This window comes from Cryptotermes secundus, unplaced genomic scaffold, assembly GCF_002891405.2.
Source record: "Cryptotermes secundus unplaced genomic scaffold, Csec_1.0 scaffold197, whole genome shotgun sequence".
NCBI lineage: Eukaryota > Metazoa > Arthropoda > Insecta > Blattodea > Kalotermitidae > Cryptotermes > Cryptotermes secundus.
Genome location: NW_019744107.1, coordinates 888,730 through 904,155, shown reverse-complemented (window position 1 = coordinate 904,155; position 15,426 = coordinate 888,730). Strand labels below are relative to the sequence as shown.

General features: G+C 36.3%; 1 protein-coding gene across 3 annotated transcripts in view; it reads left to right on the top strand.

Moving 5' to 3' along the window:
• Positions 1-5,131: 5,131 nt before the first annotated feature.
• The window catches only part of LOC111874373 (sphingomyelin phosphodiesterase), a 32,120-nt gene continuing 21,825 nt past the window's right edge, over positions 5,132-15,426 (top strand). Inside the window, exons 1-4 of one of the 3 annotated variants that reach the window (XM_023869825.2) lie at positions 5,132-5,810; positions 10,677-10,838; positions 13,244-13,518; positions 14,632-14,808. In XM_023869825.2, coding sequence (XP_023725593.1) covers positions 10,814-10,838; positions 13,244-13,518; positions 14,632-14,808 — 477 coding nt within the window. In that variant the 5' untranslated portion in view covers positions 5,132-5,810; positions 10,677-10,813. Of the gene's footprint in view, positions 5,811-6,846; positions 7,026-7,117; positions 7,594-10,676; positions 10,839-13,243; positions 13,519-14,631; positions 14,809-15,426 lie in introns of those variants that run through there. The other 2 variants (XM_023869823.2, XM_023869824.2) reach the window with 2 other exon arrangements.

The following is a 15,426-nucleotide window of genomic DNA, read 5'->3' as shown; positions in this document are numbered from 1 at the left end:
TTTGAAATTTCAATTTCTGAATTCTGTACAGTGTTAACCACAATGAGTTGATAGATCTATGAATGAAACATTTTATAAAGACTGATAAAATGCAACTTACCTTCTTACATCAAGTATGTTATGTGATCATCTTCTTTTCTATATAAAGCAACAGTTATTCAGCCCAGTATGAACGAATACACAAACAATCTTCCTATTCATATACATCATATTTACAGTTTAGATGAGATAATTTACTGTTTTGTCAATACAAAATTTTATCTCAAACAGCAATACTTAACAACATAGAGCAAATCTGAAATAAAAATTACTAAATGTTTCTAGATTTGTGAGACCTAACTGTGTTATTATGTAATTTGAGTTTGACGAGTTAGAACTTGCTTTACATGTGCAAACTGGCACCAGCACAAATCCTAACGTGTACAATAAAAATAAAAATATTTTGTGAATGGAATTAAATAACAGAATAAGAAACATCAGTGTCTTTAATATTACCTAATTAACCCTGGTATCCACAGCCTGATTCTTTAATAAAATGAATCTTAATATTCATCATCCATGGTTGTTCCTTACCTAAAGGGATCAGATGTACAGGTTTGAATGAAACAAGATTTATTTGATAGTGTTTGCAAATATTACTATTCACAAGACTGAAAGTAGTATATTTAAATGTATTAACAGATAACATATAAAATAGAATCAGGCAGTGTGCCCTACCATAGATTTTCTTGATCATCTTAGGATTTCAGCAGTAGGACCACTGTACAAACAAGTGGACAACTAGTATGTCAAACTATAGGCCAACTTCACTATTAACTACTTTCTCTAAGGTACTTGAGAAAGTTACGAACAATAGGCTAAGCCATTATTTGCAGACTAATTATATAATAGTACCAGAACAATTTGGCTTCACGAAAAGAATGCAGCCTTTAAGTTAATGGAGAGTGTATTAAAATCTATTTATCAAAAAATGAATGCTGATGGAATATTCTGTGATTTGGCAAAAAGCTATTGGCTGTGTAAATCATGATTTTTTATTAACTAAATTACTTTTTTTTGGCATTCAAGGAACAACAGCAAGTTGATTCAGATTGTACCTAAGAGACAGAAAACAAAATACTGAAATAAACTCATCAAATTTAATCCAAAGTACCTAGTCAAACTGAGGAACTATAAAGTATGGAGTTCCCCAGGTATAAATTTTAAGGCCTTGGCTTTTCCTAATCTATATAAATGACCTCCCTCCTACACTAAACACCACATTTCACACCCATACAAAACTATAATAAAATACCAGTATATACAGATGACCAACATGCATATGAATATGGCAGTAAGAAAAATCCAGCATCATTGCTACCTTGCAAATATATCAATGCTCTATGGAAATGAGAGTTTGAAATATGCCACATCAGCACGTGCATGTTATACCAGATATAACTGAATTTAGCTGGTCTTTCACACATTGTTTCCATTTTCAAATACTGCAAATATCTTCCCCCATTTATGAATGGAAACTAAAAACAAAAAACCATAATAACCAGATAAACACAATTCTGTATAATATGATCAGCTATGTACTCGAATCTTGCACCAGTTCACAGATTGTGCTGTCACAACTGGCAGAGATGCTAATATGATAACCTCATGTCAGTGCTTCTTAATTCTCTATCATCTATTCATTTTCAAGAAACTATGTTAAATCAGTTAACTGAGGCTCAAAGCCTTAAAATAATATATGCCAAATTCTCATTCCAGAAATATTAGATTTCCTCACTCAATCTGTCAATCTGCTATTTATGAAACTAAAGAGTTATTATTACCACTAATCCCTATTCTGAACCAAATTAATCCACACCACTCTGTCCCACCCTATTTATTTAAGGTCCAGTTTAATATTATCCTCCAATGTCTCCCTGGGTTTTCCATGTAGGCTCTTCCCTTCAGGTTTCCAAAGATGAACACAGAAATACATGTAGGTTTAGTGTAAAGTTCTGTCACTTTTGTCTGGTTTTAGACAAAATTGGAAGTATGTTGGCAAATTTTAGTAAAATTCATCAGTAATACATTTAAAGAAAACTAATCTTAACAAGGAGATGCAACAAAGCACAAGTGCTCTCTACTGGGAAGCAGGAAGCAAAATGGTTATATACAAACAGATGGATGAACATACAGTGAAGTTAATATGCTCACTTTTGAAAATTTTCAATGTGAACACACCTATTTCTATAGCATGCAATTGTAGAAAAGTATATTAAAATAATTTAGAAATGATTCTTTCCAACCTTCAACGTCGGCAGTAAACTTAAGTAGCAAGTATGTTATCAGCAAGGTCATAACCTTGCAGCATTTTCAGTTTTCCTTGCTTCTTATCTCTGGTGGATATGCTTGTTTGTGAAATGTTATTTCATAGATAAGGAAATTAGTAAATAGGAATTATGACTACAGACAATATATATTTTTCTTTGACAACTCAGCACCATATCCAGCATATGAGGTTGCTGACTAGATGACAGGTTTCATTATATACATTTCATTTCATTACATTACATTACATTATGCAGTGTGGGGGCCGGTTTTTATGGCCCACCCCTTACATACATACACACACCAAGAAAATGACTCAAACCTTCATCTTAAGAAACTGGGTTATCAAAATGAAGTGCAAGAATGGCAGCACAATTCCTGAAGTCTGGCCCCTATAAAATAGCCATAATCCATGCTTCACATCTGTGCAGGCCAGCTAGCACAGTTAATTTTTGCAGCTGGTTGCTGCACACTGTCATCAGAGGTGAAATTAATCTACAGTTGACATTCTTTCCTGATGAAGTGGTGTTTCACTTAGATACATAAATACATAAAGTGATCATGACTGGAGTTCACAGAATCCATATTTAACCCACGAAGCCCCACTCCATCCAGTGAAAGTTGGTGTCTGGTGTGTTGTATGTGTATGAACAATTGTTAGACGTGTGTTTTTTTGACCAAATAATTAATCATGAAAGATATGTGCTAGTGATCTGGTTTAGAAAACCGAAATTAACGGTCGTGGGGATCTGTTGCACTGACCACGTGACATCATCTATCCTCAGAAGTTGGCACTAACTTTGCCGGTAAGGGGAGGTCACTCGGTTGGTATAGTTCACTTGCAGACTACAGGCCATGGAGTTTTTTTTTTTACATTATATTATATTATGTGGATCCTAAGTTAGTTAGAATGATGTAGAATGTAGAATATGACACATAAATACAAAAAACATATGTACAGTACAACTGAAGTTTCTACACAAGAAAAGACAGTGGTCACATGTGAGGCCATTCAAAAATACATCCACATATATACACCAATACTGTTAACTTACGCTATTTACACAGCTTTTCAGAGATGAGATGAGATGAGATGATAAATATGTATTTATCACTAGAGTAGAATGAGTGTGTGTTTAAATATTGTTTTAGTGCTACTTTAAATTGTACTTTTCTTTCAATAGACTTTTGAAATAAGATGGCAGATTATTGAATTTTGATCCCAGCATATGTACTTTTCTGAAAGCATGAGAGATTAGCAGTTGGCTTATGGAGATAGTGCTTGTATCTGTATCTGTATCTTTATTTTAATTCCACAAATTCTTTTGTTAATACTGTGTACATCTGAATTGGTGTGAAAATGTTCTTCATAATTTGTAATGAAGTTTATTAATGAAAATTTAAATTCACAAGGAAGAGTTTACATCTCTAGCCTCTTAAATAGACCTCTACAAAAATTACTATGGATTTCACACCCATCCTGATTCTAAAATTTTCTTTTGAAATTCATTCATTCATTCATCTGTAATCTATCAAGACGACAGGTCCACAGTCTCTTCCAAAACAGTTCCTCCACTTGATGCGATCAAGAGCTTTCTCCTTCAAATGAAAATATCCTCTTCTGTCACCAAGGTCATCCAGCATCTTCTTACATCTTCTTCCTCGTCTTCTGGTCACTTCTATCCGCCCCTTTAACTTTCCTTCAATAACTTCTTTTAGAAGGCAGTTACCGCATAAGATATGACCAATCCAATTACCATTCCGTTTTCTTATTTCATGTAGGATATTCCTCTGCTCACTGACTCTAAATAACACTTCTTTATTTCTCACATAATCGGTCCAACTGATCTTCTCCATCCTTCTCCAACACCACATTTCGAAGCTTTCCAGGTGTTTCTGATCTACTGCCCTAAGTGTCCAAGTTTCAGCCCCATATAAAGCAATGCTCCAAATGTAGCATTTCACTAGTTTCTTCCTCAAATTTAAGTCCAATTTGCTGGTAAAAAGATTCTTCTTCTTGCTAAATGCAGCTTTTGCCATGGCAATCCTAGATTTAATTTCACAAGTACACCTTCCATCATCTGTTAACAAGCTACCCAAATATTTAAAACATTTCGCATTCTCCAGTTGTTTTTGGTCTATCTTTATTGTGACTGGGGTTGGTTGTCTCGAAATTGTCATTACTTTTGGTTTTTCCACATTCATTTCAATGCCATAGCACCTTCCAATTTCGATTAGTCTATCAATCATACACTGTAGCACAGTTTCTTCCTTAGCCATTAACACAAGGTCATCTGCATATTTCAGTTTGAATAATTTGCCCCCCTAATTTGAAGTCTCCAAGCCCGTCCAGAGCTGCTTTGGTAAGGCATTCGCTGTAAAAGTTCAACAAAATTGGTGATAAACAGCATCCTTGTTGAACTCCTCTTCCAATTTTCACACTTCTAGCACTCTTTGCAGAAGTCACCTGTCTGTATGCGACAGATCGCAAGGAGTGTTTTGTTGTCAGAAAACTCCAGTGTGGTCTCAACTCAATGGAGACCTGGTGTGAGCGGTGGAATATAAAAATTAACGAAGAAAAGACTAAGGGGATCTACTTCTTTCGTAGTCATCGACCGCTTGAGTCTTGTCTTACGTTAAATGCAAGAAATATTCAATTTGTAAATAGCGTAAAATATCTCGGTGTAATCGTCAATAAGAAAGTTGCATGGAGATTGCATATAAAAATGATCGAAGCCAAGGCCTTCAGAACATTCATTATAGTATATTACCTATTCAAAAGTGAGCGATTGAGCGCTAACATTAAACTGACCCTCCACAAAGCTCTCATTAGATCTGTAATGACTTAAGCTAGTCCCGCCTGGGAGTTCGCGGCAGATACCCATTTAATCTAACAAGGTTCTCCACACCATTGGCAATTTTCCAAGGAGCACACGCGGTTCGCGATTTATATATGGCTTTCAAAATTCTGTATGTGTATGATTATTTAATAAGATTATGCTAGCAACAAGCAGAAGTCATACAAATCATGATACTGAAAATGTTCGCAACATTGGAAAAGGTGAAACCCGGCACAGACTATATAAGAGGCTTAAACTTGGAGGCAGTCAAGCATACGAGCATTCAAGTGCCTTGACTGCCATTGTAGAGGAAGGTACCAGAAATGGGGCATAATCTGCTGTACTGAGCCTGGACTGACAGAGGTCTTGTATAGTATATTGTACATAGGATTAGCCGGCCTACCCGCCACTAGCAACGGCCAGCTCACTACTCACTACTGCAAGAGCTTCAGCCGGCATTCCACTGGCTCACAATCTCCAGCTCCAGCCTGCTACGAGGAAGAACGCCGAAAATAACGCTGGCTGACCCGCTGCGACGAGAGCTTCACCCGGCATTCAGTAGATGTGCCCAGCTTCCGATAAACGGCCCTTTACGGGGACAACTTCGCCATCACCAACTCAGGCTAGTCCGCTGTGAAGGGAGTTTTCGCCAGCATTACTAAGGTACGCTCTGCTTCACTGATCGTCTGTAATATTCATTCTAACAGCAATAAGCATTTGTAATAGTTTTATGTGGTTCTCTCTTCGAGCATTGACATCCCACAATTCTCTATCAAGCGCCCAAAGGGCGGCGCCATAGTTCAAGTGGTTAGTCGCTGGCTTCCCACCGCGGCGGCCCGGGTTTGATCCCGGGTCTGGTCAAGTGGGATTTGTGGTGGACAAAGTGGCGCTGGGTCAGGTTTTCTCCGGGTACTTCAGTTTCCCCTGCCAATCTTCATTCCACCAAATTTTCCATCATCATAATCTCCCGGGGCATGCTACAATAGACCAATCAGTGGCCACCGTGTCAAGTGGACCCAGTTGACTCCACCCCCCACTAAGCGAATTTAACTAATCACGCGTCCAAGTACGATGGCCATTCAGAAAGTACCCTGCATTTATTTAGGCAACTAATGCAGGGGGGGGGAGAGCCCGAGCATGAGAGGTAGCGTCACATGACTCACTGTCTTGTAAATCATCACGTAAGTGCTCACCTAGTGTTTGTTCTTGTCTCTACATAGTTATGATATGTTCTGCGATTGATAATTCCGCCAGCTGAGAAAAAGTGCATTCCTGTGTTTCTGTATGCTCCTTATTCTCAGATCTGTAAACCTGTTATTTGTCAAAGACTGCATATTGAAAGATATTCATACAGGAACATTATCTTAACTTTCTGACTGCAAAAGAATAAGCAAGCTTACAGCCATAACAGATAAACATTTCAAGGAATTTCAGTTAGAACAAAACAAATAAAAGAATAATGTATATAAATACTAACACAGGGAAACTGTCTACAGCTGAAAGAACAATGTTAGAAGCCAAGGTTGTTACTACTATGTGCTGTTACTTTCTTATCACCAAAAGTGGTAAAACCAGACTCCATATTTCACTTCAAACCTGACAGAATATTTTGTGGAAGCATACAAAAAAAAACAGATAACATATAACACTGCTTATACTTATGAAAAGATGCAAATTTACTTCAACAAGTAAGTCTTGTCCTTACTTGAATTTTCTTATACATGAAAGTACCTGTACTGGCTTACAGAATAAGACAGCACACTGAAGAGAGCATGTTTGTGCCTCGATGGGGTTTGTTACTGTTTACAGCAGTAATTTTATTAATAGTAGTAATCACAACAACAGTAGTGCTTTTTAATGATGACAATACCAAACCAAGTAAGTTATAAAATTTACACAATTGCTGCAAACTGTGGTCTACATAACTGACAGATCCATCTAAATCAAGAGATGGTGCAGAATTGAATCTGGTTAATGTTTTTGAAATTTATAATTTCTTATTTTTAAAAGTAATATGACTCAACTTTAAAAGGAAATACGTACTGACAATTTTAACTGCATAAATATACTTCTTTAACAGAAAACTATGGAGTGGTTAATGGAGAACTGAATATTATGAATGCTAAAAATAAATATTATTCTGTTGTCATGAGTAAATGAATGTTTTATGGAGAACAGAGCTTTGATTCTTGTCTACATCACTATGTCAGCATTAAAGAAACATAATTATTTGCTTTTCCTACACACAAGGTGGTCCCAAAAGTAAAAAAATCCAGTAATCCTGAAGGTAGACTAGATTTTGAAATCCCTTTATAGACTATGTTTGTTTATTCACTTTACCAGGAAGCATCAATTGCAGTCTAGAAGGAAAATAGATGTTTGTACTGAAAATCTATTCAGAATCTCAAAGAACTTTTACATAAAATCCATTTGCCATGAATAAAAGGTAAGTGTACAGTTGCTTCTGTGCTTAATTAGGCATCATGCCATGAAAGTGTATGGGGGAGTGGGCATTTAGATCCGCTATATTCTTAACCTCACCAATAAATGGATGTGAATGGTCAGCATCACACCCAGACTGCCTCTCCTCTGGGGAAGGAGCCCCAGTACATACTGGACAGTAGACTGTGTTGGCCACAGAGCCCAGTCTTGATGCTGTGGAGAAAAGAACAGTCTCTTGCCCCCACAAAAACTTGAATCCCAATTCCTCTGTTATCCACCGATTAAGCTATTATGGGCGAAATATTTTGTGAAAGGCTTATTACCAGCTTTGTGAAATTTGGGTTCTCATGAAAGTGACTGATTATGAACATTGCTGTCTTCTAGGATGTGGGATGAAATTTTGGATGAATGTGTATTTAGGGCAGACATCACATTCCTCCAAAACTTTCTTAATGATCTCTCAAACTGCATGGCATCACTTCTCAGAAGGCAGTAATCATCATTAGCAGCTCTGATCTTACAGAGGTCCAAAAAAGTAGCAGTAAATGTTTGAACTTCTGTAGAATAAACTCTTGAATATCAACATGATAGAGCTCTTTTTTGCTAAATCCAGGCAACCATCCACATATCATATGCTCATTTGTACTTAAGCAATTGTACACTACATAATTTTCTTCTGAAACAAAATGTCACTTGTAACATACTATATACACGTAGATAAGTCAGGGAATTTTGACACGTGAACAAAAAATTTTGTTAATTTTTGAACTGCCATCCCTAACTAACTCTATAGAGATAGGTCCTTCTCAAGAAGCCACCAGTTGTGCAGCTACCCATGAACTTCCTAACGTTTCATGAAACTCAGAGCCCTCCCCTGGTTCCTATTCTGAGCCGGATCAATCCAGTCCATACCATCCCATATGATCTCTCTAAGATCAATTTTAATATTAGCCACCCACCTACGTGTTAGTCTTGCTAGTGGTCTCTTTCCTTCTGGTTTTCCCACCAGTAGTCTACATGCAGTCCTCTTCATCCCCATTCGTACTACATGCCCTACCCATGTTATCCTGCTTGACTTAATCATTGTAATTACATTTGGTGAAGAGTACAAGTTAAAAAGCTCCTAATTATGCAGTTTTCTCCAACCCCCTGTTCAGCCAAAATATTCTCAACAACTCATTCTCAAACACACTTCTTTCTTAATGTCAGAGACAAAGTTTCACACCCACAGAGAACCACAGGCAAAATTTTAGTTTTGAATATCCTAATCTTTACATTTTTAGACAGCAGACAAAAAGACAGAAGATTCTGGACTGAATGGTAGCAAGCATTACCTAAATTCAATCTCCTCTTACTTTCCTCCTGAATCAGATTTTAGTGTTTCTGTCATATTTGAACTGTGCCATATTTTCAAAGGATCTGTTAGCTATCTTCATGTCATGATTTTGCCTTACATTCAGGTGATGAGACAGCAACATATGCTAAGTTTTCTTTGTGTTTACTTGTAAACCAACCTCCTTGTTAGCATCAATTAAAGTTTCTGTGTTTTTCTGTATGGTATCTTTTATCTCCTAATAGATTTACATCATCAGCATAGACCAGCAGTTGATGTGTCCCATTTAATTTCAGTCCCACCTGGTTTCCTTGGACCTTCATAATGGCATATACTAAAACAAAGTTGAAACGCAGTAGCAATAAAGCATCTCCTTGTTATAGACCATTTTGGATAGGAATCTTATCAGACAAATGTTTACTTGTACAGTCTTTACTATAGGTTTCATTTATACACATTTTATTAAGCCTAACTAGTTTCATGGGTACCCCAAACTCTATGAGAATATTGTACAATACTTCCTCCAAACTGAATCATAGGCTTTCTTTACACCTATGAATAACTGTTGTACTGTCTCACTGTACTCCCATTTTTTCTCCATTATCTGACAAACGCAAGAGATGTGATCAATAGTTTATCTGTTATGTCAAAACCAACACTGCTAATCCCCAATAATTTCATCTATATATGGACTTAACCCTGAGACAAGGATATTGGATAAAATTTTGTATGACGTTGATACCAGTTATATCACATGATAATCTTCAAGGAATGCATCCTGTTGTGTATATACTAAACGTTTTGTATCCATTACAACACAATAACTCTCAATACTCTCATTCATATTAAATGTGTATAGTGAGTTTATTGATCTTTATGGTATAACTTGTTATATGTTTTGGCTTATTAAAAAGCCATCATCAGGCAATATACACTAATAGTAATTATGTATTGCATTATGTATGTAGCAAGTTACTTGTATACCATCAAGATCAGTAAACTCACTATACACACTTAATGTAAATGAGAGCATTGAGAGTTATTGTGTTGTGACAGATAAAAAACATTTGGTATATCCCACGATAATTACTACACTCAGTTTTATCACCATTCTCATAAACTGGTACAATAATACGACTCCTATGTCCCTAATCTTACTGAAATAATAGTTACACTGCTGATGCTATTAAATTCATTTGTTTACATTCATTTCATCCTCTCATAAAGAACTGCTCATTTATAAATACTGGATTAGTTGTGCTACTGTCTGAAATCATTGCCCCTTTCCTTATGATTTTCTTAAGGGATGCTGATTTATTTTCACCACCTTAAAATTATTTGCTGAAATGTATTTTTTAATGCATAAAAATTTAAAATGGAACATAAAATTTGAGGTTTTATATGTTCTCCAGATATAAGGGAAGGTGGGGGAAATAACAGGGAATGATACCAAAATGTTGCATTCCCTGTTGTGTGTTATGATAATTTTACTTCTGGCATAACTTCTTAAGTTTCTATAAGGAGTACAATATTTTACCTGGGGAAGGGAAAGGAGGGGGGGAAACATTCCTTCCTTTACTCTTAGGCTCTGCAGACAATGATAGTATCATATTACAATTTTAGTCTAGGCAAATATATTATATCTACTTTCTTGCAGTCAGTGAAAGGGCGAACAGACAACACTGCCAAATGAAGTTCGTCTTCATTTCTAAACTAAAACAACTGATCTAACTTAGAAATGCAATCTGGTTTAGAATTTTCAGAAGAAAGAGATGTACAGAAGAAGCAACTCCATGGTCTACATACACCAATTAACTCAAAGGATGTGACATCACCATCACTCTTGTCATCTTCATTGTCATCATCATTGTCATCATCCCTAGCGACTACTATGCTTCAGAACATGTCCACTCCAGGTTAGTAATATAAAATAAAAACAAGACATATACCCAATATATGAAGTAGGTATGCCTTTGTATGACGTACAAAGTACATATATCTGACCATTCATTTATGTAGTTCAACAAATATTACTTTCTTTATGCAATGTGAACAAAATATGCACAATTCAGTTCAATATACAATCATTTTTCAATAGATTTTGACACAAATAACAAAGATAACATATAAGAAAACTGTTTACTTGTTTGTCTCATATCCAGCATCTTTAAAGCACACAATTAAACCTATTGTAGTGGTTACCTTTACATTTATGCCCCCTTTGGGTGGCACTGAAAGGGTGATTCATTTATGCATGACATCGTATGTTGTCTAGGTACTCAAGCGAATTGAATGCACACATTGTAATAATCACACAACAGAAGTGTCATATACTGAGCTTCATCAAAATATATGAAACTACTCAAGAGATCTGTAAGTTCGTTTAGACCTTTAACATGTCGACTGCCATAGCGGACAGCAGTGTCTGTTGCAGAACAGTTCCATTACTGTCACGGAGATCACCTGTGTCCACTCTCACATGTTTGTGCTTGACTGCATTCCACTGCCTCATGTGCAACAGCTGAACACATCTTTTATGCTTATGTGTCTGCTATGGACTGCAGACATCTCATGCAAACACTGTTTTCTGGGATTTTTTCATAGTTGATTAACAATGGTGTAAGTACCTTAAGAATGCCATTATTATATAACTATTATTAGAACAAACTTGAGATAAATACCAAAACAATGAATGTGAATATTTAGTGAAAGCTATAATAATTCAATCTCCCTCTTGTTGAAATATATACTTACCATTTTACAATAGAGTTATGATGCTATTATTTCATTCACTTCCATTTATTTGTGATTTTTTTTAATGCTAGTGCAGTGGGACTAAGTCCCTTGTACTGCACCCACTTCTGGCCTATTGTACCAGCCCCGGATGATAGGTGAGGGTGATTGTGGAGCAATTAGTGGAATGAAGATTGGCAGGGGAATCCGAAGTACTTGGAGAAAACCTGCCCCAGCGCCACTTTGTCCACTACAAATCCCACTTGACCAGACCCAGGATCAAAACTGGGCCACCGCGGTGGGAAGCCAGCTTGAGCTATGGTGCAGCCACTTTATTCACGATTACTAGACATGAATACAGATAATCAGAAGTATGTTTTAACAAAGATGTCACTGCACTTCTTCAAAAACTTGAAATATTTCAAATATTTACTGTATTTTATTTCAAAGCAATGTCTACTTATAATGAAATATACTGTAGCGGTCCAAACACAGTCACTGGTGCTGGCTCTAATAAAAATTTCCCCATTGCACAAGTATTAGTATTTTGTAAAGTAAAACATACAATTATTTACGACTAATCTAAAATGAAACGTCAATTTTGGCCTGAAAAGAAAAGTATCAAAATTCAGTGTGGCAGTCAACATGTTAAGGTTAAATTATTGAAACTTTTATACCACAATTCTCGTACAAAAGAAGTGCTGTACTTCATATTTCATTCATATCAGTTAAAAGTTCAAAAGAATGTGTAAAAATTAAATTAGGCCCTTAAAATGAACCAAACTAAACCAAAATCAAAACAATTTGACAAAAGTTGGAGCAGTTGAACTTCAACAAAATTAGTTGTGTAGTTTTGGGTACTGGGGGCACACGGTAGCAAAGTTGGTTGAGGGGCTATGCTACAATCCAGAAGGTCGTGGGTTCAAGTCCCGATGAAGTCATTGGATTTTTTCAATTGACCTAATCCTTCCAGCTGCACTATGGCCCTGGGGTCGACTCAGCCTCTAACAGAAATGAGTATTAGGAATTAATTAAATAATTTTCCTGGGGAGTAAAGCATGGCTGGCACATAAGGCAGACAACCTTACTGCCATATTTGAGCCGATTGTCTAGATAATGTGGGACCCTCAACGTCTCACAACCTTATGGGCTTTCACGGCCTGGTACAGGGATAGCTTTACTTTTTTTTATATATAGTGTTGGATACTATCAGATATGCAGATAGTGAAAAATGATAAATCTGACAGTTTAAAATTATTTTTTAAATATCCTACACTGGAAACTACCATGCCCAGCATTTCTGCTACACTTCTAGCTACATAAACCACTAAATAGCAGATCTTAACAGATCCACATAATTATTACAAAACATCAATATTTTTTATGACATCTATCCTCTTTTTTCATAAATTTAGATAGAAAAGGTACAGAGAAAATTTATGTTAGCATAATTACCTTACGTGAATTACTATTTCTGAGACTGTTTCCAAAAATGATATTCTGGTAAGAGCCACAGTAAAATATAAAATTGAGGTTTATAATCTATCTAATAAAGTCCATACTCATGTCAGTTTGTTCTCCATTTCAGAGGGAGGAGAGGAGCCTGCAAAAGTAATCCCACAACAGAACTTGAATTTCCAAAAACTGCTAGCTGGAAATTATATCCTTGACATATTATCATTATTAAAACATAAAATAAATGACAGAACAATCTGTAATGCATGTCTTTTACTGTCTGGTGTTCTGATACAGTATGGGAAAAACTACACACCACAGGATCTTCGTGAACTTTTATGTACAATTTGTGTTGATTTCCAAATTCAAAATGAAGAAGTATGTGTTGGTCTTATTGACATATATCTGGTAATTGCCTTCATTTAATAGAATAAAATATAATTTGTCAAATGGCTTAATATAATCATACCAGTATGAAAAATATTAATTTAGACATCTAAAACAATTTTGAGGTTATGTCACACTTCAAAGAAGCAACAAGACTAGATCTGAGACACACCCAGCATCTTATCCAGTAGGTACCACGGCTTTCTCTCCAGAGATGAAGTACCTTGAATGTGATGCTGACACGTCACCTCCATTTACTGCCAAAGGTTAAGAAAAAGGCTGGAGGTATATCTCCACAAGAATGCCAAGGTACACAGTGGGCTGTGGTGCCAAACAAGGCTTTACAAGCCTCCAAAGATGGAAAAATTTAAAGAAAATTTGGTATCAAAACCTCTTTGCACACTAATGAAATCCATCTTGAAATAGGAATAACAATGGATATACATAAAATGTGTCACACAGAGATATAATCAAGACAGTAGTCCAGTTAATGACTTTCACTAGCAACACATGATAAATCTATGTCACTCAAAGTACAACTTAATGTAAATTCATTATGTAAAATTTCATCAGAATCAGTCTCCAGGCAAATGCCAAGAGTGTGACTTCATACAGTCATGTGTGGTCCACGCTAATTGGCTAGCACTGTAGTAGGCTCCCACACATGTTTACCTCCTTCTGCGTGACCATGTTCAAGATCACTTTCCCATCCCCATGGAAGTAAACAATGCCATTAAACACAAAAGAGCTGAGTTATAGACCTAATATGTGCATACTTTGTCTCTTGAGGTGTAATACATACAGTATGGTAGAAGTTCACTGGTCAATTCCTACCAGACTACATGGCGTTACATGATGGAAAATATTACTCTTCATAGCCAATGCGGTGAGAAACGTCAATCCAGTATATTCACAGAAAAACAGGCAGACACACATGCTGAAGAGAGTAATAGCAATTCAAAACATAACAAAATGACGAAAGTATTTCTACAGCAAAGAGTTCTAAACAAATTTGAAAAATAGTGAAGTTCAGTACAAAAATTACATAGAATACCCATCAACAACCTTGCATATTTAAAATTACTTTGCAGACTTCAACATTTTTATCTTGTTCTTAACTGATACATGTTACAGGACACCGTAATCTACATACTCAGCAACACAAAAGGACTGACCTCTAGCCGAATCTGTGGAATCATATTTCAAGAATATGGGTGTTCTCAAGATGATGAAAATCTTGAATGGACTGTGGATGTAGATTTTGGATCCAAACCAAAATCCAACAGGAATTATAACCGGATAGACGTAAAAGTAAGTATGCAAATAAAGTTGTCCCTGTGCTTAACTAATTAAGCACTGTGTCGTGCAGGTGTATGGGGAGTGGATGTTTAGATCCACATTTTCTTGACCTTGGCACTAGTTGGAGGTGAGTGGTCAGCTTCACACCCCTGCTGCTTTACCCTGGGGAAAGAGTCCCTGGTACCCATTGGATAGGAGGCTGGGTGAGCCCCAGAGCTATGGTCTGGATGACAAGAAAATTCTTGACCCTACCAGGACTCAAACTCCAACTCCTTATTCATCCATCCTGTAGCCAGTTGCTATACCAACTAAGCTATCCCGGCAAAGTACAGACAGTTTAATCACCATTATCTTCATGGATTAGGATGTTTAGCTGGTAGCCCTAAGGAACCTTCTGTAATTTCTCTCTTGTTGTTACAAACATTTTGTCATGAGTTACTGACTACACACAAGGTTTGGTTGGTAATTGGATTTACTGAACTCTTATAAATCTGAACTATAAATAATAAAAGTGCTCTCACTATTTCACACACTTGACTACTAAGTACAGCAAATAGTATGTCTTCTTCTGTTATAGTCATTAGTCATTGCTCAGTTACAGTTCCAACAATGAAGATTCTTCTGCTCTCG